Raw genomic sequence first — 24,234 nt, 5'->3', positions numbered from 1 at the left:
TAAAATCCCATTGGACCACCTTTTTCACATCCCAGCATCACTGTACATCATTCACATGTATACCTGGTATTCCAACTGTAACGTCTCCAAGTGCACTCCCATGAACTTGGCCTTCACATCGAACACTCCAACCGCCTCCGACGGAGAGATCTCAAAGATAACGTTCTTAAACCTGTGTGTGGGGGAGGGGGATGTCACAATTGTTTGCCTAAAACTGATGTGTGTGATGTCATGAGATGTATCCATATTACATCATAAATCCCATACAGCTAACTTTCAAGACAACATTTGGTAAACAATTATTAACTAAACATCCAAGGTCTATCTTTAACTTACTGGTTTGTCTGCAGGTCTTCAATCTCAATCAGCACACCCTTCTCATGGAGACGAGCCGCGGTGTACTTCTGAGACACCTGTTTACTCTTCTTGGCCTTGGTGTCACCTGGTTTCTTTGACAGCCTGAGGGAGGGAGAGAATAGTGTCCATAACACTGTCACACATCGTAACAGAGGAAATAGCAGTCCATGTAATGACGTTCCTGCAACCTGAGTTGCAGTTGCCTTCTGCTAGAAACTTAACATTTTGGTAGTTCCAATCCATTTCAGGGTCGTGTTCACTAGGCATGGAATTAAAACTTAATAAAATGGAGGTACTTCCTAGACTTGTCCAATAACAAACACTTGTTACGTTTTTCAACATTTTGTTAACGTGTGTCCTAATGAACACAACCCAGATGTAAAAAGTATGACAATGGCTCCACCCAGCCCTCTAATAGGTTCAAACCCTTGACCTCCGCAGTGCAAGTTTCTCCGTCTATCTTATTCACTTACACCAAACAAAATTTCTGTAATAAGAATTCAGAGTTGAGCTCTTGATCCTTTATTCTACTGACACACAAAACATCCTCCGTGAACCCTGGGATTCTAACCTGCATCCCTCCGGTCACCTGCCCACCTCTCAAACCTGGAGGCTAGCGTCTTCCCTCTGGTATGAAGACAAAGGCCACTCACTTGCCCTTGTTGCTGGCCAGGTTGTCCATGCAGGTCTTGATGTACTGATTGTAGTAGTCAATCTGGACGTTGTAGAAGGCGGTCTTGGAGTTGAGGGCGGCATTTGTCTGTTGGAGCTTCACCAGCTCCGCCTTCCTCCGCTGCCGATACCGCCGCTGGTTTCGGATGTCCTGGAACAAACACGTTATATTTTATGTGGCACATCCACAAAAACACGTATACTATAAGTACCACACACACATCACGTGACAGACACAGAAACACTGACTCTCTCTCACACAGTACCATGGCGATGTCGTTGATTAGGGTCCTAGAAGTGGTTCAAGGGGTGGACACACACACAGCTTCAACTAGCGAGCTGTACAGTACCTTGGCGATGTCGTTGATGAGGTCCTGGTAGCGGTTCTCAGGGTGCACCTTGCCCAGCTCTGCCAGGCGCTGCAGGTTGCTCCTGATCTTGTCCTTCTTGCCCTGCAGCGTCAGGCTGTCATCCACCACCGGCTTGGCCTGCTTCATCTTCTCTGGGGTTTTGGCGTCGCGGATGGCCCGTCGCTGCATAGCACGCTGGTACTCCACTTCCTGGAAGGGGGAAAACAGGGGTGGTGTCATGTGTTGCTGTGGCGCTGGGGGGAAGATTCCCCAAGGCACAGATCTAGGATCAGCTTCCCTTCCCCCAATTCTAACCTAAACAGTAATGGGGAAAATGCTAAACTGACTGCAGATCAGCGTCTAGGGGCTACTTCACCCTATACTGTCATTGTGCACAAATCATAGTTGAATAAAGCCAAGCAAAAGTGATAACTCCCGAACCCAGAGGAAGTCCTACTCAGTTGACTACTTTAAACTGGTGCAAGCTACCAGTCTTTAGTGGTGTGCCCTCTCTGCTTTAACTCTATGGCACAACAATATAATCAAAAACAAAGATTAAGTGTTAGTGAGCTGCTAACTAATATTACAGGTTTGCATCCTTCCCTCCCCCTCAATTCAAAGGAATTTATTTGCATGGGAAACATGTGTTTACATTGCCAAACCAAATTAAATAGATAAACAATCCAAAATGAACAGTAAACATTACACACAAGTTAAAAGAATAGAGAAATTTCAAATGTTATTATGGCTATGTACAGTGTTGTCAAAATGAGCAAATAGTTGAAGTACAAAAGGGAAAATCAATAAAAAGTAAATATGGGTTGTATTTACAGTGGTGTTTGTGCCTCACTGGTTGCTCTTTTTTGTGGCAACTGGTCACAAATCTTGCTACTGTGATGGCACACTGTGGTATTTCACCTAATAGATATGGGAGTTTATCAACATTTGATTTGTTTTCAAATCCTTTGTGGTTCTGTGTAATCTGAGGCAAATATGTGTCTCTAATATGGTCATACATTTGGAAGGAGGTTAGGAAGTGCATCTCAGTTTCTACCTTGTTTTGCAGTGTTGGAAAAAGTACCCAAATGGTAGTTAGTCTTGTCCCATCGCTGCAACTCCCGTACGGACTCGGGGGAAGCAAAGGTCGAGAGCCACGTGTCCTCCAAAACACGGCCCTGCCAAGCCGCACTGCTTCGACACACTGCTCCATTAACCCAATGTGTCGAAGGAAACACTGTACAGCTAGCTGGTGACCGTGTCAGCGTGCATGTGCCCGACCCCCCACAGGAGTCACTAGAGCGCAATGGGACAAGGCCAAAACCTCCCCTAACCCAGACGACGCTGGGCCAATTGTGCAGCATCATGGGCCTCCCGGTGGTTGCAGCCAGCTGCGACACAGCCTGGGATCGAACCCGGATCTGTAGTGACACCTCAAGCCCTGCAGAGCCTTACACCGCTGCACCACTCCTAAAGGCCTAAAGCCTTTTTGATATCAACAAAGCATGAGAAGACTTTGCCTTTGTTTTGTTTCTTTGTCAATTAGTGTGTGCAGGGTACGAAAGTTAGACGCACAAGTATCATACCCCAAGACATGCTAACCTCTCACCATTACAATAACGGAGGGTATGATATTTATGCCTCTAACTTCCTCATTCATCACGGTTCATTCAGGACTACCTGTAATCATGGCAGCATCCACAATGTAGAAGTGTTCAAAACAAGACACTTAAAGTGACTTCAATTATTTACCATTAAATTATATTGGGCACAAAATAATCAAAAACACAACCAAGACAGCAACTGCATCCAACAAGGTCGTAGAGTCCCAAGCTTGATTTTATCATCATTGCATGCTAGGAACATGGGAACAAATAATAAAGTTGAGACTACTTTAATAGGTCCCCTAAAAATGGGGGGACTATGTACAAAAAGCGCTGTAATTTGGATGAAAATACCCTCAAATTAAAAGCTGAGTCAGTACTTTAACCTCAGTCATTGTATCATTTCAAATCAAAGTGCTGGAGTACAGAGCCAAAACAACTGAATGTGTCACCGTCCCAATACTTTGAGCTCAGTGTACTGTTTAGGCGTTATACTGCCAAGTTTACACCTTCACTATTGCACTGAAACGTTTTGTCCAGGTCTCCCTCATTCATCCCTACCTCCTCAGTGCCTCACCTGTTCAGGATTGGCAGCACCCTCCAGAATCTCAGTGAGTGTTTCTCCAGGTTGGAACCGGATCACATCCACGATCAGCCGCTTGGTGCTGGAGAGAGAAAGATAGGGGGAAAGAGACATAGGAGCTATTCTAGGGTGTCAAGACAACAGTAGGTTTATTTTTAGCTGCTAGACTGGAAACTTAACTTTTAGCCGGTGTGAGCAGAGCGAAAGCCACTTTATGCTATTGTTCTTGGGTGTGAGCTGTGAGTTGAAATCTGGAAATGACAACCAGAGCGAAAAAAACATTCTGAGCAGCGTGAGCCTCCCGTGGAGCCGGCGCTCACACCCAGGTTTCATTTAAATTAATTGGAGCGTCTCACGCTCTGCAAAGGTTACGCCTCTAGTGTAGCAGGCCAGAAAGAGGGACGATAAGGTTCAGCTGGGAATGCACAAACGACTGAGGAGTCCGGGAACTCAATTTGGCCTCCTTTTGAACTAACACCTTGGATCTAATTGCTTAAAAATCTGTCCTCTCCATCATCTGCACGGATTGGAAATGAAACTTGGCAGGTGAAAACAATATGGTGGCAGCTTATTATTAGGCTGGCTTCCACCTGGTCAGTTCTTTCAGATAAGAGCAGTCGAGAAGGCGAAGCGAGGACCGATTTAGACAATTGAGAAAGAGCCCTAAGAAAGTGTGTATATTTTTATTGTATACTAATATTACTCTTACTTAAGCAGTAGAGTCCTGGCGTCCATCTCGGCATTGGCCTCTCCGGGAACATCAAACTTGTTGGCGAGGGTGAGGGACACCTCTGTCTTCCCCATCGTCTCCCTGTTGGGGTCCCCTGGGGGGAGGGGGTTCTCACCTGGAGGGAGAACAGGGGACAGTTAGAGGAGAGGAAGTTGTGTCATTCACATCCACTGTAGAATCCCATGAAGTTGTGGGGAGGGTGGAAGGGAGCTCTAAGAGGGGAGAGCGATGACCGGGGAGACATTTAGAAGACTATGGTTTCTTCACTGATGGAGTAGGACAGAGCAGATACACCACGGACACATAGGAAACATTTATTAGGCCTGTTCCTTTCTCATCTTGCCCCTCTACATTTTACATGTATGAAAATATGAACACAGCATACTTTTGTCTACGGTACTGACCGATGGACTATGGAACATCTACGTTACTGACCGATGAGGGACTATGGAACATCTACGGTACTGACCGATGAGGGACTATGGAACATCTACGGTACTGACCGATGAGGGACTATGGAACATCTACGGTACTGACCGATGAGGGACTATGGAACATCTACGGTACTGACCCTATGGACTCTACGGTGGAACATCTACGGTACTGACCGAGGGACTATATGGAACATCTACGGTACTGACCGATGAGGGACTCTGGCATATCTACGGTACTGACCGATGAGGGACTCTGGAATATCTACGGTACTGACCGATGAGGGACTCTGGAATATCTACGGTACTGACCGATGAGGGACTATGGAATATCTACGGTACTGACCGAGGGACTATGGAACATCTACGGTACTGACCCATGGGGGACTATGGAATATCTACGGTACTGACCGATGAGGGACTCTATGGTGGGCACCTCTCCCAGGTCTTCCAGCAGCTCGTGGATGGGGTCGTTGTGCTCCGAGGCGATGGCATCCTGGTGGTCCAACAGCAGCTGGGGTGGGGGGACGAGCAGGAACATTACAATGTAAAAATCTTTATTGTTCACACAATGTGGACATTTGCCTTTGGCTTCATATGGGAGCAAACACATTATCCCTCTGTGGTACTGGCTATGAGAAAATACACTAGTACTTAGTCACAAAATTGTACAAAATGACTCCTCCACATATAATTTGGTTTTTCACAACAGAGAAAAAGTAAACTCACTGAGAAGTGTGTAAGAGAGTACTCATTTTTATTTATGAGGGCAGAAATAAGCGTGTGTGTGTGTGTGTGTGTGTGTGAGAGAGACTGACCGTGTGTGTGTTGATGACCTCCCCTATAGAGATGTAGATGACAGGTTTCTGAAGCGTGACCAGGTCAGAGTACTGATCCACGTTGAACTTGTCCTCCAATGACGGGACGTCACACGCCGCCAAGAAGAAACGCCTGCGGAGGAACAGAGATACAAGGAGGGTGAGAAGCTACACACATGCCCCGCCCACCTCAGGACGCCCTCTTACCAGGAAGAAGAAACGCCTGCGGAGGAACAGAGATTCAAGGAGGGTAAGAAGCTACACACATGCCCCACCCACCTCAGGACGCCCTCTTACCAGCCATTATTTCCACGTTTAAGTTAGATGTAAATTCACGTGTCACAATCTTTGGTTGACAATTTATTTAAAAAAGAGAAGCAACACATATTCTAACTCTTGCTTGTACAAAGCACAATTTCATGTTTTTATGATCCTGTAAATGTCTTCTGACCCTTCAAACACATGCCAGGACCCTTCAAACACATGCCAGGCCCCTTCAAACACATGCCAGGCCCCTTCAAACACATGCCAGGCCCCTTCAAACACATGCCAGGCCCCTTCAAACACATGCCAGGCCCCTTCAAACACATGCCAGGCCCCTTCAAAGGATCAACAATGGAACGTGTTTTTTAATCTGCATCCATTTCAATGTCGATGCTTAGATGGGGATTAAACGCACCAAGATAATATTTATAGCACAAGACAGAGAGTGATAAATGTTTTCCATTTTAACATTTTCCACAGCATGCCCTAATGAACACGACCCATAAAGACCGTCCTCCACTGCACCTGAACTTCTGGTAGGAGCTGCTGAGGTACTCGTTGATGGGGTTGAGGTGGGCGTTGTCCCCCAAGAACATCTTATTGGACGCGGCGTGCTGCAGCATCTTGGCGATGGAGCCCAGGTTCCGCCGTTGGTCTGTGGTCAGCTGACCTCCGGCCGACAGGTCGATGATGTCAAAGGCGTCGGGCGCCACGATGGCCGGATTCATGTAGCGGTAGTACAGCAGGTTACCCACGATCTGAACAGACACACCCCCGTTAGATAGAGCACTGTACCTCCTGTAGGCATCACAGGCAACACCAAGCCTGTCAAGGGACACCAGTGGACAGGGTTTTACTGGTTGTATAAAACTGTTGCTGTGTCCCAGTAATCTTGGACTCCTTTTCTTTATAGCCAATACATTATATCCACTAATCTTGGACTTGAAAAAGTTAAGTAATGTTCGGAGATTCAAACTTACTAGTCAGGGAGAAAAGGAGACGAGGGAAGTTTGCAGCGAAGAGGAAGGAAGGTTTTTAACAGAATTGGTATGCAGCCTGGGTGTTTGTAGAGAAGGAGGGGGGACTGTCTCACCTTGTCTCAGCAGGAGTACAGAAAGACATGTTCCAACAGAGGAGAGAAGACAAGGGAGGAGAGCATAGCTGTAGAAAGGGGAGGAAGAGAGAAGGAGAACAAGGGAGGAGAGCATAGCTGTAGAAAGGGGAGGAAGAGAGAAGGAGAACAAGGGAGGAGAGCATAGCTGTAGAAAGGGGAGGAAGAGAGAAGGAGAACAAGGGAGAGAGGAGAGATGGAGTTAAGGAGAGGGAAGAGAAAGGAGGAAACCACATTCAGTAGAAGAAGAGTGATACCAAGTCAAGCTCACCAGGATAACAGTGCAAGTAGCAGAGCAGAGCCCCGTAGAGCAGAGCAGAGTCCCGTAGAGCAGAGCCCCGTAGAGCAGAGCCCGCCCCGTAGAGCAGAGCCCGCCCCGTAGAGCAGAGCCCGCCCCGTAGAGCAGAGCAGAGCAGAGCACAGTAGAGCAGAGCAGAGCACAGTAGAGCAGAGCACAGTAGAGCAGAGCACCGTAGAGCAGAGCACCGTAGAGCAGAGCACCGTAGAGCAGAGCACCGTAGAGCAGAGCACCGTAGAGCAGAGCACCGTAGAGCAGAGCACCGTAGAGCAGAGCACCGTAGAGCAGAGCACCGTAGAGCAGAGCACCGTAGAGCAGAGCACCGTTCTAGCAGTACAGTATAACAGTTGACTATGGTATAAGAATGATATAATGACACCTTTAGAAGCTCGTCCTCTGTAGCGTCGGGGAACTTCTCATGGAGTGTGTCCTTCAGCACCTTGGAGGTGAAACGCATCCCATACCTGACACACACAAAGACCCATTTCTTTACTTTCTAGAATGTATTTAGAACTGGTTTATTCCCTATAAGTGACCCTCTCTCATAGAAGTGATAAGCATCATAACCCACAGTTGCTGGTTCATGTTCTGTAGAGCAGGGATGAAAAACAGGGAGTCACACAGGCTACATTTAATGTCTGCTGCTTCTCCTTTACAACATTTAAAACTATCAATTCATGTCAGGTCTAAATCACCTGTTGATAAAAAGGCAAGGTTGAGAACTAGTAGATGTGGCCCTCGAGGGCAGTAGTAGTTTGGACCGACCCCTATTAAATGAGAGCAGCATGGAAATATAAATGACTAGAATGGACATTCCCATTCCAGATGACGGGTGGACAGGCAGCCATTTGAGTGTAGCCACGAGTGTTCCAATCAAATTGCTGTGTTCTGAAGGGCTCTGTCCCTTCTCGTAATTCTATTGAGAACAGAGCTAGAGACACTTACGGGATTTTGTCCACAGAGACAATGATGGCGGACAGGAACTTGTCTGTGACCGTCCTCATGTTCTTGATGGACGCTTCCAGGCGAGTGCGCACCTCCTCGTGACTCATAGCCTGCTCTGGTGTTACCTCATAGGGTAGTTTACTGTTGGAGAAGAGAAGGGGAGGGGCAAGAGGTGGTACAGAAAGGGGGGGAGGGAAAGAGCGAGAGAAAGGTACACAGTCATACAATTTCACTCAGAAATTGTAACGACAGCTCTAATACTTTCCATCTTTGAACAGTTGACGCCAAACTCCAACTCCTCTCTGACAGTCTCCTCTGAACTCCATTACCCAGACTCCTCCTCCTCTCACCTGGCCTCTCCAGTTTGTGTCTCCATCTGGTTGACCCAGCTCTTGTAGATGTCCACCGGGTCAGTCTTGATGTTCAGCGTCTTGTCTTCCATGATTTCCTTGACGACAGGTGCCAGGATCTGACGCAGTGCATTCTGGCCTCGGGCGCCGCGGTTGAAACTCACTACCATCTTGATGACTGTGGGGTTGCCCGTGACGATCTCCTGGATCTGATCCACTTTGGATCTGAGAACCCAAGGTTAGGAACATGGTGAGACACTGCTAGACTGTATAAGTGTTTCTGTGTGACTCAGTTGGTAGAGCATAGCGCTTCGTCGCCAAGGCTCATGTGTTCGATTCCCGCTAGGGCTACCCATATGAAATATGCATGACTGTAAGTGGCATATGCTAAGTTATAAACTGGGTGGTTCGATCCCTGAATGCTGGTTGGCTGACAGCCGTGGTATATCAGACCGTATACCACGGGTATGACAAAACACTTTTTACTGCTGTAATTACATTGGTAACCAGTTCATAAAAGCAATACGGTACCATGGGGGTTTGTGGTATATAGCCAATATACCATGGCTAAGGGCTGTATCCAGGCACTCCGCGTTGCGTCATGCATAAGAACAACCCTTATCCGTGGTATATTGGCCATATACCACACCTCCCCAGGCCTTATTGATGAATCCTATTGTTTCAAGTATTAGCTCCTTACTTGATCTCCTCCTGCAGGGCGGTCTTGAAGAGTTTGAGCAGCAGGTACTCCTCTCTCTGGTTGGAGGCGTAGTTATACAGGGTGAAGATCACAGAGTCCATGAACTTAGTGGACTTATTCTGGGGCATCTGGAAGATGAGCTTGGCCAGGTAGGTGGGGTTGGTCTGCAGGGAGGACAGAAAGGAAACACGTTAACTACGGTTAGATTGGATGTTTTCCTGGTCCGTTTCTAGTCTGCTTACTGTCACCTACAGTGTTTTATGTTTTCTCAACTGTTTGCGAGTGTGATTCTCTTTGCAGTACAGCTTTGCTAACTGTTTGAGGAGATCGATACATATATGCGTTGACACACAGCATCTACAGTACCTGCAGCAGGTAGAAAAGATACTGATAGGCCTCCAGCTTGAGCCTCTTCTCCTTGCTCAGAGCCTTCAGGCCTCCTCTCTGTTTGTTCATCATCATCAGGTTGGACAGCTCGCCCTTGTTCTTCTTGGTCAGCTTGTTGCTGTGGGACACCACCTCCTGCAGGGTGATCTTGTTCTTGACCAGCAGGCCGATCTTGATGTCCATCAGGTTCAGGTCATTCTCCAGCTGCTGGTTGGAGCGGATGTTGGTGACCACCTCCTCCCGGAGCCTCATCAAGTCCAGCTCTTCCTGAAAGTCCTGGTCGCTGTGGTCCAGGAGGTGGACGAACTTGCGCACCACCGCCATGGGAGGATCGTCAGCGTTGACTGTGTGAGAGAGACAGTGAGAGACAGTGAGAGACAGTGAGAGACAGTGTCAGGATGGAGTCGTATGTGGCAGAAAGAACAGCTGGGAGACGAGACTCAGTACAGAGAGAAGATGGTGAAGAGAGAAAGCCAGTGGTGGGTGAGGGTTCTCATCATCATCATACTCACTGAGTGTCTTGTAGTCGTCTCTGGCTTTGTTGGCTCTGATGAACGCCTGGATCTTCACCACATCATTGATCTGCAACAGAGCAAACAGCAGTCACTTCACTGATCAAGAACATGACTGTGTCCCAAATGGCACCCCATTCCCTTAATAGAGCTCTGGTCAAAAGTAGTGCACTATATAGGGAACAGGGTGCCATTTGGGAAGCAGCACTTTTATAAAGAGAAAGATTACATTGGTAATCTGTAGTTAGTCAGGGTACAGAGTTAAGTGAGCCATCTAGCCTAGTAGCCTCATTAAGCTGAAAGGACATTTAAATGTGGGACGAGTGTGTCCCACATGGCACCCAATTTCCTATATAGTACACTACTTTGACCAGGGCCCATAGGGCTCTGTTCAAAAGTAGTGCACTATTTGAAAGTAGTGCACTATTTAGGGAATAGGGTGCCATTGGGACGCAGGGAGAGTAAATGTCAGTGGATGTGTCAGGTGAGGATATAAAGAGTTAGATGTGACGTCATACAGTGAATACAGAAGACTAGAGAACAGACAGCCCTGGGCACACCATATAACTACAACTCAATCAATCACATTTATGTAGCGCTTTTCACAAAATTGACAACGTGCTTTGCTGTTAGCTGGGCTAGAGTCAAGTAGTAGCATAGTAACAAGGCAACATTCCCTGGCGGCAGGAAACCTTAACAGGAACCAGACTCTACAAGCTACTGGACCTTCTAGCTACTTGTCTTTCGTCAAAGATTCATACTCATTTTCCAGAAATACCTCTTTTTTTTATAGTAATTCACCCTCAAACTCAACTCTGGACCTGGAAGCCAGTTCCACTGCGTTTTTTCATTGTTCCCCTCTAATCAGGGACGGATTTAGACCTGGGACACCAGGTAGGTGATTCCCCTCTAATCAGGGACTGATTTAGACCTGGGACACCAGCAATTAATTATCAGGTAGAACAGAAAATCAGCAGGCTCCAGATCTCGTAAGGTAAGAGTTGAGTACCCCTAATATATCAAATAGTTAACATTTGTTCAATCTGGGATTCAAACTACCCGCTACTAATACATAAAATAAAAAAAACTTTATTTACCTAGGCAAGTCAGTTAAGAACAAATTCTTATTTTCAATGACGGCATAGGAACAGTGGGTTAACTGCCTGTTCAGGGGCAGAACGACAGATTTGTACCTTGTCAGCTCGGGGATTTGAACTTGCAACCTTCCGGTTACTAGTCCAACGCCCTAACCACTAGGCGTATCTTGTAAAATAAGGGTTAACTAAATACATCAACTCACATGGTCCTTGAAGTGCTTCAGGCGGTCTCTGTACTTCTTGCGAGCTTGGTGCATCCTCACCATCGACTGGATCTAAAACAATAACTCAACTAGGTCAATACTAAAAAAGATTTGAAATTCACCAAAAACCTCAGACTTAAAGGAAAAGCAGCAACACAGGCTCATGTTCATTAAGGCCCAAAAGAAAAGAAAATGGACTGAAACAGGGAGGGACAACCTGGCCTTGTCCAATAAGAAAATAAAATGGACTGAAACAGGGAGGGACAACCTGGCCTTGTCCAATAAGAAAAGTAAATGGACTGAAACAGGGAGGGACAACCTGGCCTTGTCCAATAAGAAAAGTAAATGGACTGAAACAGGGAGGGACAACCTGGCCTTGTCCAATAAGAAAAGTAAATGTTTATTTTGCAAAGCGTTTAGAACGTTGCATGCCCCAATGAACAGGACCCACCAATCAAGGTCATGTATTGTTGTTTTATTATAAAGATGGCTACACGTACAGTAGGTGGAGACCTTACCTTTACAGCATCCTCGCTGTGGTCATTCAGGTACTCCTTCCTCTTTATGTAGACCTTCCTCTGCTTGTAGCCTCTAAAATGAGCCTGTAAGATACAGATAAATATACAGGACCAGTGTTAAGAAGCACAAGAGCATTTTTAGGGCCAAATTCACAGACAGTCTGAGTCCTAGACTAAAAATCATGTTCAATGAAGAATCACCATTGAAAGTGCTCTTAGACCAGTCTGAGAAACTGTCCCTTAAAGTTAAACATGGCAATAAAGTGGTAGAATGTTTTCTTTAAAATGGCCCAAACCCTTCAGTGTTTGCAGAACTGGGTAGATACTGTTGAAGGCTTAGGGCTAAGGGAATGATTTGAGACTGGCTGTGTAGCACTGGGGTTGTGTATGTTCTATCACATCCAGACAGGATTTTTTTATTTAACTAGGCAAGTCAGTTGAGAACAAATTCTTATTTACAATGACGCTCTAGGAACAGTGGGTTAACTGCCTTGTTCAGGGGCAGAACGACAGATTTGAACCTCGTCAGCTTGTCGTAGCAGAATCAGAATTAGTTAGGTAACATTGATAAATAAGATGTTTTATCAACTTTCAGAAATATGCTTATGTGGGAAAGTCACTTGGGCCCAGAGAGGGGAGAGGTCAGGCTTGTCTTCATATTTGAACGTGTCTTTTAAACCATGTGAAGGGATGATTGAGGGGGAACAATTATCTCTTGGCTCCATAATGTCTGTGTGCTAGTCACTCCCTACTTTTCCCATTTGGGGGGAAGGAGTAGGACAGTCTGGAACCACTGTATGTCCCCTCTGATGTCCAAACTTGTCTTTCATGGTATATGACCTAGAGGCTCACTCTTCTCTGTGAGCTTGTCCTGGAGGGATTGTATTTGAGATGGGAGTATCTAGAATTGACAATTGATATATGCCATTGGATGAGGTAATGTTTTGGTAATATCAAGAACGAGAAGTAGAACCTCGTCTAAGAGAGCAAACTGAACGATAATTTATAGCTAAGCTGTCTGGCTATGGGATACTCCTCTCAAGTAAAAGTCTTCCTTTGTGCAGTTTTCCTAAGACCTGTGGTTCGTCATTGTGAGTTGAGGGGTGGATCTTTGCTATAAAAGATCTGTTGCCATTATGTTGACACTCTCAGAATTCATTTAATTGATCTGAGAGTCAAAGTGCTATGGTGAAGCTCATATTACTAAAAGATTAAGTTTAAAGTATAACTCTGACTTGTGTGTGGTTGGTAAACTCTCCTTTCACTTAGTAATACAGGAAATTACCACGACAAGCTCGGGGATTCGATCCAGCAACTTTTCGGTTACTAGTCCAAGCTCTACCTGCCGCCCCTGGAGTCCCATAGGCATATAGAATTAGGAGTCCCATAGGCCGGCGCACAATTGGCCCAGCGTCGGCCGGGTTTAGGCCATCATTGTAAATAAGAATTTGTTCTCAACTGACTTGCCTAGTTAAATAAAGGTCACATTTAAAATATATACATTTTCAAAGTGTGTACTGTGAAATGTCTAATGACTATGGGTGAATCTCAATTGTATTTCCTTGATTGCTCGCGCCCCCTCTCCTCGCCTCCTTCTCAAAGCACATTGGAGGAGAAGATCCGAGGGGAGGAATCTCAAGTCTTCTGCTCCAATGGACTTTGAGAAGGAGATGAGGAGAAAGGATGTGAGGAATCAAGGAAATACTGAGATTTACTCCATGTCCAAAGGAAGGGAAGAGTTTGACCTCTGACCTGTATGGTGGTAATGGCTGGGTCCTGAGATTTCAGGAAGTCTTTTCTCTCCTTCAGGCCTTTCCTCACCAGGTAGCCACGGCATCCGGCCTGCAGCTTGGCAATCAGGCTCTCATTGGCCAGCCACAGCTGCTCCCGGTTGTAGGTGGTGGTCACCCCGGAAACCACAGACTGATTGACAACACAGAGAGCCAGTCACACACAGGCCCACTTACATAATGACATAGTATCAACACAGCTTTAGGGGTGGCAGTGGAAGGTGTGTCTGTTTTTAGCAAAAGAGATGGGAGTTAAGTGAGAATGATAAAGGAAAATCTCAAATGGCAAATTCACCTAATCGTACAAATACCAAGGTAGTCTGTATGGACCATGACAGTATTCACTTGGGATACACGCACTTAACTACTATTTTTTTGGCAAGTCTACTATTGATATTATTGAATGATTTATATTAAGGTATGAGTTGCGCACAATGATCTCAACTATACATTCGCCTGCATGAGCATAAACAATGTAAGACTTGAGGTTGTCCACTACGGAGGAGTTTAGTATTAGCATTTCCTTTAAAAACAATGGGAGTGGTATGTTAGCATGCTCCACAAAGCTACATCACTACAACACCACAGTACTGCGGCCTGTTCAGCTGGGTGCAGCGTTATAGATCGTCCACATAGAAATGCATTTTGTAGAACAAGGTCTCATGAATCATGCACATTCTATTCATTCCAATTCTATCTGCAAGGTTCTGAATGTTTCAGCTCAATGAATACAGCCAGAGAGGAAGAGGCAAAGCCCTGTATGGTGTAGGGTGAAACTGCCCCTAGACACGGCCAGTCTTACATTTTCCCCACTAATGGTTGACGTTATGATTTGGGCAGGAGGAACTGATCCTAGCTCTGTACACAGGGGAAACTTCACCCCGGGGCTCCCAGTATCCATCTTAGCCTACCTGGATGTCCTCCTTGTTGAGCTGGGTGTTGTTCTGGAGGAAGTCTGCAGGTTCAGTCCAGGAGCCCTCTCCTGTCTTCAGGTTGTAGTAGTAGTTGTGTCCTCCCTTCACCCAGTGCTTCATCCAGTCACTGCCGTTGTCACCTGGAGCATGAACACACAGCGTTATGGACATATTTCTCACCAAGTTATTTACAGACTGTACATGTTGATATATCTAGCTCCATCTGTCAGTCAGGGAACCATGTATACCTTGTCTGTTGTACTAAAGCAAGTGATCAAGATCCTTTATATCTGCAGTTCCTGGGTGAGAAACATCTTTTGACTATGAACATTAACTTGCTCTGGCTGATGCCATTTAGTCACATCTACTACATGTTCCTGCACTAACTCATTGTAGAAGAAACTAATTGCAGGTAATGAACACAAAACAATAAAATGAAAGAAAACTGTCCACAGTGTGTGACTGTGGCCCAATGGCACCCAATGCCCTACATAGGGCATATACAGTATATCCCCCTCCATAGGGGTCTGGTCAACAGTGCACTATGTAGGGAAAAGGGTGCCATTTGGGATGCAGCCACGACCATCCTCCTCACCATCCTGGGTCTTGTCCTGTTTGATCTTGGCCAGGTCGTCCTGGTAGTTCTGGACACACTCAGGGGTGACTCCGTAGAGGCCGGCCCCAGGGGAGCGCAGCGCAGCCAGGGTCTTAGGCGCCTCGCCACTGTCCACCGCTCTGTTGATGGCCTGGATGGCCTGGGAGACTGACGAGGAAACAGGGAGACGAGTGATTATTTTTTTACTTGGTTTTTCAGTATTTCATCATGCTCTACTTACAGGAAATAGCTTGGAACCAAACCTGTGATCAAATAGTATGTGTTCTTTCAAATACCTTCGCTGTGTTTGATTGAGATTGCCTGACACGATGGAACCAATGGAATAGTCCCAAATGTGCTGAGCTTGCCCTTCTGACACGCTGGAACCAATGGAATAGTCCCAAATGTGCTAAGCTTGCCCTTCTGACACGCTGGAAAAATTGAATAGTCCCAAATGTGCTAAGCTTGCCCTTCTGACACGCTGGAAAAATGGAAGTCCCAAATGTGCTAAGCTTGCCCATATGACACTTCAGGCAGTCAATCAAATGTATTTGAAATAAATCTGATACTATGTAAACCCAGGTCTGCTTGAAACCCTGAGGAAAAGGTGCTTGTGGGACAGCTAGGGTGTGTACTATTCTTACACTGCAAGGCCTCCTGGGTATCCTTATTGGACATCAGTACGGCGTTCTGGATCTCATCCAACCAGAGCACAGCAGAGGGGTCCTCGGTCTCCTGGAAGAACACACAGTGAGGCGGTCAGTCTAACTCCAAAACAGCACACACCCACCCACCGGGTCTGCAGCATATTTACTGCCATTCTACTGAATTACCACTGGAGGGCGATCTCCTCCTGCTGAATGAGAGGACTTGGGTCTAAATGGCATCCAACCACAATGGCATGAGACCACAGGAAAGGGAACTCTATAGACTAGTACAAGGTGTCACCCCCACACAACAGAACTCCAAATGAAAATCCGAGACATTGGTCATTCCACTTATTTCAAAAGAAATCCAATCTCAGGAGATGGAGAACAGAAGTCAATAATGGCTGATGTTATAAACCAAACATCTGATAGCAGTAAACACCTGCTTAGTGCCAAGGCCTACAGCAGGCAGTGAGAAACTACATCTTTAGTCTGAAATCTAAGTTGCAGAAGTATGAAATACCCTCTCATATCAGTCCACATTCCTGCAACAGCATTCCCTCCCCGTGTACACTCTTGACCATCATGACAAGTCAATTGGATGAGCATATTAGCTAACTGAAACCATGACATGACAGTTCGAAACACTTTGTCAAGTCTCTGTGTTTTAAGTACGCAGTAGCACAGACAGCTAACTCTCTCTCTGCTAGCTGGTTTCCGGAGGGAGCGGGGCTAGCTGCTAATAGGCCAACAGGACAGGCCCTCTGTGACTCCCCCACCTACCTGCCCCTCCCCCACCTATCTGCCCCTCCCTCCTCCTGCAGTGTTTCAGGGGAGGGGGGCTGGGGGAGACCGATACCAAAACTCAAGGTAGGTGTGGTTCCTTGTGCAAGCCAGGTAGGCAGGTAGTGGCTGCGCTACCAACATTCAGGGTGAAGTTTCCCCTAGATGCTGATACAGGGTCAGTTTTGTATTTCCCCCACAAATGGTGAAGGTTAGGATTGGGGTGGGGAAGCAGATCCTAGAGCTCTACCTAAGGGAAACACTGGCTCGCAATCCGTCAGTGGCAGGATAGCTTTATTGACAGTAATTAAAGGGTTAGTGCTAATTCATATTGGTTTGGAAATCAGCCTTGCAGCTGGGGGCAGGTAAGCGATACAGAAAGGGTGTGGTGCCAGAGAGGGGATGGGAGTAGAAGGACGCATCTTATTAACTAGGACTCCTGACAAACACACAACTGCTGGGTTGTGTTCATTAGGCACCCAACAGAAGAAAACAGACTAAAACAGGGAGGGACTGAAACGCTCAATTTGTTACAATAGGTTTTTAAAATGTTTTTCACTGTGTGTGCCCTTATGAACAGACCCCTGATCAGAATAGAGGAAGTGAAAGCCGATAGGGTGGTGTTCTTAGCCAGTGAACCCTCCCTTCATTGCTTCAGTAATGCAGTCTAGTCCCTACATGTCCTTATATAAAATCTTCCTACAGAAGTCCTCTATTCCAGGATGTTGACTGGTATCAGAGGAGTCAGTGGTCACAACACAGCTTGTAAACGTATACATCACATAACAACATCACAACACAGCTTGTGAACGTATACATAACATAAAAACATCACAACACAGCTTGTAAACGTATACATAACATAAAAACATCACAACACAGCTTGTGAACGTATACATCACATAAAAACATCACAACACAGCTTGTAAACGTATACATAACATAAAAACATCACAACACAGCTTGTAAACGTATACATCACATAAAAACATCACAACACAGCTTGTAAACGTATACATAACATAAAAACATCACAACACAGCTTGTAAACGTATACATAACATAAAAACATCACAACACAGCTTGTAAACGTATACATAACATAAAAACATCACAACACAGCAGTGCACATGCACCCCATGGACACACACACAGTGAGCATGAGTCACACACACACAGTGAGCATGAGTCACATGCACACACACACACAGAGCCGTACATGCTTTAATGATGATGTGAGCGATGAAGCTGGACTCGTACAGAGCTCCAGACTTGTCCCCCCACCGTGTTTACTTTGGCCGTCAAGCTGAACCCTCAGACCACAAGACTGGCACAGAAAAATATATCACAGGCTGTACATGGATGTCTGGCATCACATGAACAATCCCTGATGAAACATCAGCGTCGGAGAAAGAAATCTGGGCCGTGTTCAGAAGGCACGACGTGTAGTGAAACAGGGACACACTATCTGAACTTGTCCAATAAGAAACTCGTATTCTTTTTCTGTTAAACATTTTGCTGCGGCGTGCTCTAACGAACAGGGGCCTAGTCACACACTAGAAACCTAGATGTGTATACAAAACTATATCTCAAACCTATTGCTCTATGGTCCACCAAAAGGCTAAAGAATTCATTAGTGAATCATTGCACAAAAGTATAGATACAGTAGGTCTAGGATCTGAAATCAGATTCTATGTATTAACCTGGGGCCTGTTCAGGAGGGCGTGATGTTACAGAAAATATTAGAACAGATACAGCCAGATATGATCTGAAAATTCCACCATAATGAATATACCCCTGTGTTCATTCTCCTTCAACAGCTCCCATTCCTTCCCATCTGCTACTATCCCCATGTCCCATCAACCCCCTCCACCTGCAGCTGTGGAGCACATGAGCAGCATCAGGCCTTTGAAATCAAGCCGGAACCTCTTGTTTCTAACAACTTCCTGTGTCTGTGCCGCGTGTCTGACTGAGTCATCCAAATCTGAAGGCACCGTAGTAGAGTCACTCCTAGAGCAGGACTTTCAGCCATGGATTTGATCCTTTGGAGACCATGAAGATATTTGACCCCTACGTGTGTGGTGTGTGTACACACAGAGTATACCAAACATTAGGAACTCTCCCTAATATTGAGTTGCACCCCCCTTCTTTTGCCCTCAGAACAGCCTTAATTCACAGAGGCAGGGACTCAAGTGTTCCATGGGGATGCTGGCCCATGTTGACTCCAGTGCTTCTCACAGTTGTGTGAAGTTGCCTGGATGTCCATTAGGTGTCGGACCCTTGTTGATACACATAGGAAACTGTTGAGTGAAAACCCAGCAGCGTTGCAGTTCTTGACACAAACCGGTGCACCTGGCACCAACTACCATACCCTGTTCAAAAGGGACTTAAATATTTTGTCTCGCCCAATCACCCTCTGAATGGCACAGATAAACAATTCATGTCTGAACTGTCTCAAGGCTCAAAAATCCTTCTTTATCCCGTCTCCTCCCCTTCATCTACACTGATTAAAGTGGATTTAACAGGTGTCATCAGTAAGGGATCGTATCTTTCACCTGGATTCACCTGGTCAGTCTGTCATGGAAAGAGCAGGTGTTCGTAATGTTTTGTACACTCAGTGTATGTCTGTCGGTCTTGTCCAAAACCAACCCACCACAAAGGAGAATGCTCCCCTCAGCTATCAGACCCATGGAGGGGCCACGAGAGCCCCAGAGGGCCCAGGTGAAACCAACTAAATGGGTCTACTATGAAAAGTCCCCTTCTGATGTAGTGCTCAGCTTCGTGCCCTTTTAAGGAAGCAGACAGAGTAGTCCTGGCTTGTTATTTCCTATGCCTGTGAAAAAGATCACCAGGGAAATGGCTTGCTTTCTTTACCACTCCCCTCCTCCCTCGCTCTCCTTCCTGCGTTCTTTCCCTAAAAGCGTGATTTGGAAAAAGGTCTTAGCAAACAAACGTCACATTGCCACGACGGGAACGCTTGAGATGTGACCGGCCCATTGTTGACAATTAAAACATTCTCCCGTACACTGGCTGTGAGAGTACAAGGGCGGAGGCCAACTTCTATAGGCCAACTTCTAACAGGAAAAACTGTGAGAAATACACACACTGTGGACACTTTCTATTTAATGCTTCTGGCCTTAAGTTTTAGCAATGATGAGTCATTCTGGTTAAAAACTTGGGCAAGCCAGCTTCGGTGGAAAGTGCAGCTCACTGAGCTAAACTAAAGCTTTGGCCCAATAACTATATCAGAATGTCCTAATATGTGACTTCTCTGTGTGGTTCTACATCTACAGTCTTCCCCACAGCAGTTCACATCGGCACTTTTGTCTGTGGTAAACCATGGCCCTTACCCTTTTGACCCCACCTGCATCTTCTACAGTCTTGTTTCTGTTTCACCAGCAAACACAACCAAATGTGGGACTAGAGTGGTGACATCATATGGGACCATGACATAGATGTGCACATACAAGAACAACGACACTCATCACCCCACCCAGGCAAGATAACACAGTTAAGTTAGTCAGAGGCCGTGTGTGTGTGTGTGTGTGTGTGTGTGTGTGTGTGTGTGTGTGTGTGTGTGTGTGTGTGTGTGAGGTCTAATGAGTTTATGGCTTGTATCTACACTAATCTACTTCCCAGTAACAAGACTGACAGTCTCGGTCAGCCCGTTTGGCTTTGAATTGGGCTATACAGTTTGACTGCTGTACATAAAGGCTATTTTAGTCAGTCCTTTTGTTGTTAAGTTGAAAGGAGAAAGAAAGAGGGAGTGAGATGAAAGAGAAAAGGGAGGGAAAGAGAGAGTTCACTTGCTTTGGCAATATTAATATGTTTCTCATGCCAATAAAGCCCTTGAATTCAATTCAAATGATAAAGAGGGAAAAGACCAAGGGAAGGAGAGTCAAAAAGAGAGAGAATGAAAATGAAAGAAAAGATGGGGGTGCGAGACAGACAGGAAGTGAGTGGGAGGGGTAAGCAGGACCAGCCGGGGGAGCAGAAAGCATGATCACACCATGACATCACTGAGGGGGTTTAGTGGGAGTCATGTGGGGATGATGGGGCTGAATCACATGGAGTCAGTCCACTGTCCCTCAGGACATCAGCCAAGAAAACACCACTCAAAAATAATATTTATACACAGACAATTATATTTACGCATGACTACAATAATATTCTGGTTGTTTAGAGATGTGTATATTCAAAGAAAGTTAAAGATAAATGTTTACTTATAGTACAGAGCCTGTAGTCCTTAAGGTAGCCCCATCCCACTTCTGACACCAATGTTGCCAATTTTTATACACCATACTTATTAAGCGTAGGTTGGAACAAAGGTTAGGCACTATATTTGAAGGTCTGTCTTAGAGACACACTCAACAACCTATTGAAAAAACACCTGTGAACTAACTGTAGAGGAGCTATATTTGCATACAGTGCCTCGGGTGTTTGTATAATGCCGACGTAGCATTGTGCACTCCAACACACCCCTGCCAACCTCGGGACCTATCCATCACCAAGCAAACAGACGCTTTGACGAGAAACTGCTGCTCTACTCAACTGTAAACAAAAGTGTCAGTTAAATATCTACAGTACCAAATGACCTGCTTCTACTTTGCATATTACATGTAAATAGTTGGGTCAAGTGTGTTTTTGAATCAAACTTTTTCAATTTTCTGTAATTTTCTGTAATTTTAGGTCAAAAAAGCCTATCAGATGTAAACAGCTGCAGGGCTAGCTCTATGCTAGTGTGATTCAAGGGCATCCAACACCGATGCTCAAACTCCCATCAGTCAGTAATGCTCTGAAACCAGAGACTCCCATCAGTCAGTAATGCTCTGAAACCAGACAGACTCCCATCAGTCAGTAATGCTCTGAAACCAGAGACTCCCATCAGTCAGTAATGCTCTGAAACCAGACAGACTCCCATCAGTCAGTAATGCTCTGAAACCAGAGACTCCCATCAGTCAGTAATGCTCTGAAACCAGAGACTCCCATCAGTCAGTAATGCTCTGAAACCAGGGACTCCCATCAGTCAGTAATGCTCTGAAACCAGAGACTCCCATCAGTCAGTAATGCTCTGAAACCAGAGACTCCCATCAGTCAGTAATGCTCTGAAACCAGAGACTCCCATCAGTCAGTAATGCTCTGAAACCAGAGACTCCCATCAGTCAGTAATGCTCTGAAACCAGAGACTCCCATCAGTCAGTAATGCTCTGAAACCAGACAGACTCCCATCAGTCAGTAATGCTCTGAAACCAGAGACTCCCATCAGTCAGTAATGCTCTGAAACCAGACAGACTCCCATCAGTCAGTAATGCTCTGAAACCAGACAGACTCCCATCAGTCAGTAATGCTCTGAAACCAGACAGACTCCCATCAGTCAGTAATGCTCTGAAACCAGAGACATCAGTCAGTAATGCTCTGTCAGTAACCAGACAGACTCCCATCAGTCAGTAATGCTCTGAAACCAGAGACTCCCATCAGTCAGTAATGCTCTGAAACCAGACAGACTCCCATCAGTCAGTAATGCTCTGGAACCAGGGACTCCCATAGGTCAGTAATGCTCTGAAACCAGACAGACTCCCATCAGTCAGTAATGCTCTGGAACCAGACAGACTCCCATCAGTCAGTAATGCTCTGAAACCAGAGACTCCCATCAGTCAGTAATGCTCTGAAACCAGAGACAAGCACAGAAGGAGAAAGTGGAGGAGTCTAACACCTCCACCCAGGTGACTGGTCCAGTTCATTACAATGAGGTGAGAAAGACACCGTCCCAGTAAAGCAGAAAGGAGAGGGTGTGTAATATGTGTTTGTGCGCTACGTAAAGTGTGTTTAAGGTGTGACATGAGTCAAGCAGCTCAGTGCCAAAATCCACCCAGTCAAGCAGCTCTGTGCCAAAACACACCCATTTTGTGTGTGTGTGTACACACATCAATTGGTCCTTACATGTGCCTTCTCCCTGCGGGCCTCAAGCAGTTTGTCGTAGTAGTGCTGGGCGACAGAGGGGTCTACGTCTGTTAGCTTGGCTGCAGAGTGAAGGAGGGCTTCTAGGGTGTTCTGTGGGTCTCCCCCATCCAGAGCTTCGTTGATCTGACCGATGGCCACAATACCTACACACACACACACACACACACACACACCAAAGGGTTGATTAAGATAACACATCTTTATTGTTAGCAAAGGACAAATCCTTTGAAGCATTTATGAGCACAAGGGCATATAATACATCACAAGTGACAAACATAAGGATTAGCCTGAGACATAGATATGGGAAGGTAGAAGAGACAATCTGGTATGTTAGACACTTTAAAACCCATTTGTTAGCATTGTCCATCTATTAGTGAAAGAGATCTATTTTTGAAAAGTAATGCTATCTTTTTAAAGATCTTATGACACCACTGTTTCTATGACATCACCGTTATGTTTCTCTTTTTCAACTCAGAATTCAGACTGATGAGGAATGTCCATAGAGTTGCATAGAGGGTGCCCTTGGCCCAAAGCCTGTTTAGCATGGGCATCACCGTTATGTTTCTCTTTTCCAACTCAGAATTCAGACTGATGAGGAATGTCCATAGAGTTGCATAGAGGGTGCCCTTGGCCCAAAGCCTGTTTAGCATGGGCATCACCGTTATGTTTCTCTTTTCCAACTCAGAATTCAGACTGATGAGGAATGTCCATAGAGTTGCATAGAGGGTGCCCTTGGCCCAAAGCCTGTTTAGCATGGGCATCACCGTTATGTTTCTCTTTTTCAACTCAGAATTCAGACTGATGAGGAATGTCCATAGAGTTGCATAGAGGGTGCCCTTGGCCCAAAGCCTGTTTAGCATGGGCATCACCGTTATGTTTCTCTTTTTCAACTCAGAATTCAGACTGATGAGGAATGTCCATAGAGTTGCATAGAGGGTGCCCTTGGCCCAAAGCCTGTTTAGCATGGGCATCACCGTTATGTTTCTCTTTTCCAACTCAGAATTCAGACTGATGAGGAATGTCCATAGAGTTGCATAGAGGGTGCCCTTGGCCCAAAGCCTGTTTAGCATGGGCATCACCGTTGAGTGCTTTCACGGCACTGCCAATGTCACACTAGAGGACATTATAAAGATAGAGAAGTACATGAGAGCTCATCTCCTATGGGAATGTCTCAGACTTTCAAACATGTTGAGGAATACTGAGGTCAAGTGATCTTGAAAAGCCAAATAAATGAGGTGGAGTGACTCATTATCAGTGGTCTCCTCTTTTAGACCTATTTTATGGTTACACGTCTTGGAAGTAGAGTTCTGCTGTGTGTGTGTGTGTATATGTATGTGTACATGCATTCTGGCAAGTATGTACATGCGTGTTCCTGCAAGTGTGCGCACGTGTGTTTGTGTACATGTTTGTACGTGTGCATGCAAGTGTGTGGTCCACTCACGTTCGTGCTCCTCCTGTATGGTCAAGTTGACCTGATCAACACAGGCCTGGATGTCGTTCCAGGTCAGATAGTCACTGCTTTCCTCCCTGGCCACTGCCTTCAGCCGCATCAATTCATCCATATACCTGAGACACCAACACCAGGGTTAATGAGTGCCGATCCTAAATTAATGGGAA

At 45.8% G+C, this 24,234-nt stretch overlaps 1 protein-coding gene across 1 annotated transcript in view; it reads right to left on the bottom strand.

Annotated features, from left to right (window-relative positions):
- Positions 1–24,234, bottom strand: part of LOC139385062 (IQ motif containing GTPase activating protein 1) — a 67,871-nt gene that overhangs the window by 830 nt on the left and 42,807 nt on the right. Inside the window, exons 14-36 of the mRNA XM_071130110.1 lie at positions 24,059–24,183; positions 22,597–22,760; positions 15,871–15,961; positions 15,227–15,394; positions 14,629–14,771; positions 13,680–13,850; positions 11,928–12,011; positions 11,410–11,481; positions 10,110–10,179; positions 9,577–9,941; positions 9,211–9,374; positions 8,511–8,735; positions 8,161–8,301; positions 7,595–7,679; positions 6,332–6,564; positions 5,543–5,675; positions 5,136–5,238; positions 4,273–4,408; positions 3,558–3,645; positions 1,380–1,589; positions 1,011–1,180; positions 337–459; positions 64–172 (exon numbers count right to left, since the gene is read on the bottom strand). Of these exons, the coding sequence (XP_070986211.1) occupies positions 64–172; positions 337–459; positions 1,011–1,180; positions 1,380–1,589; positions 3,558–3,645; positions 4,273–4,408; positions 5,136–5,238; positions 5,543–5,675; positions 6,332–6,564; positions 7,595–7,679; positions 8,161–8,301; positions 8,511–8,735; positions 9,211–9,374; positions 9,577–9,941; positions 10,110–10,179; positions 11,410–11,481; positions 11,928–12,011; positions 13,680–13,850; positions 14,629–14,771; positions 15,227–15,394; positions 15,871–15,961; positions 22,597–22,760; positions 24,059–24,183 (3,373 nt within the window). The remainder of the gene's footprint in view (positions 1–63; positions 173–336; positions 460–1,010; positions 1,181–1,379; positions 1,590–3,557; positions 3,646–4,272; positions 4,409–5,135; positions 5,239–5,542; positions 5,676–6,331; positions 6,565–7,594; positions 7,680–8,160; positions 8,302–8,510; positions 8,736–9,210; positions 9,375–9,576; positions 9,942–10,109; positions 10,180–11,409; positions 11,482–11,927; positions 12,012–13,679; positions 13,851–14,628; positions 14,772–15,226; positions 15,395–15,870; positions 15,962–22,596; positions 22,761–24,058; positions 24,184–24,234) is intronic.

Source organism: Oncorhynchus clarkii, chromosome 26, assembly GCF_045791955.1.
Source record: "Oncorhynchus clarkii lewisi isolate Uvic-CL-2024 chromosome 26, UVic_Ocla_1.0, whole genome shotgun sequence".
Classification (NCBI taxonomy): Eukaryota; Metazoa; Chordata; class Actinopteri; order Salmoniformes; family Salmonidae; genus Oncorhynchus; species Oncorhynchus clarkii.
This window is presented reverse-complemented; position numbering and strand designations above follow the sequence as displayed.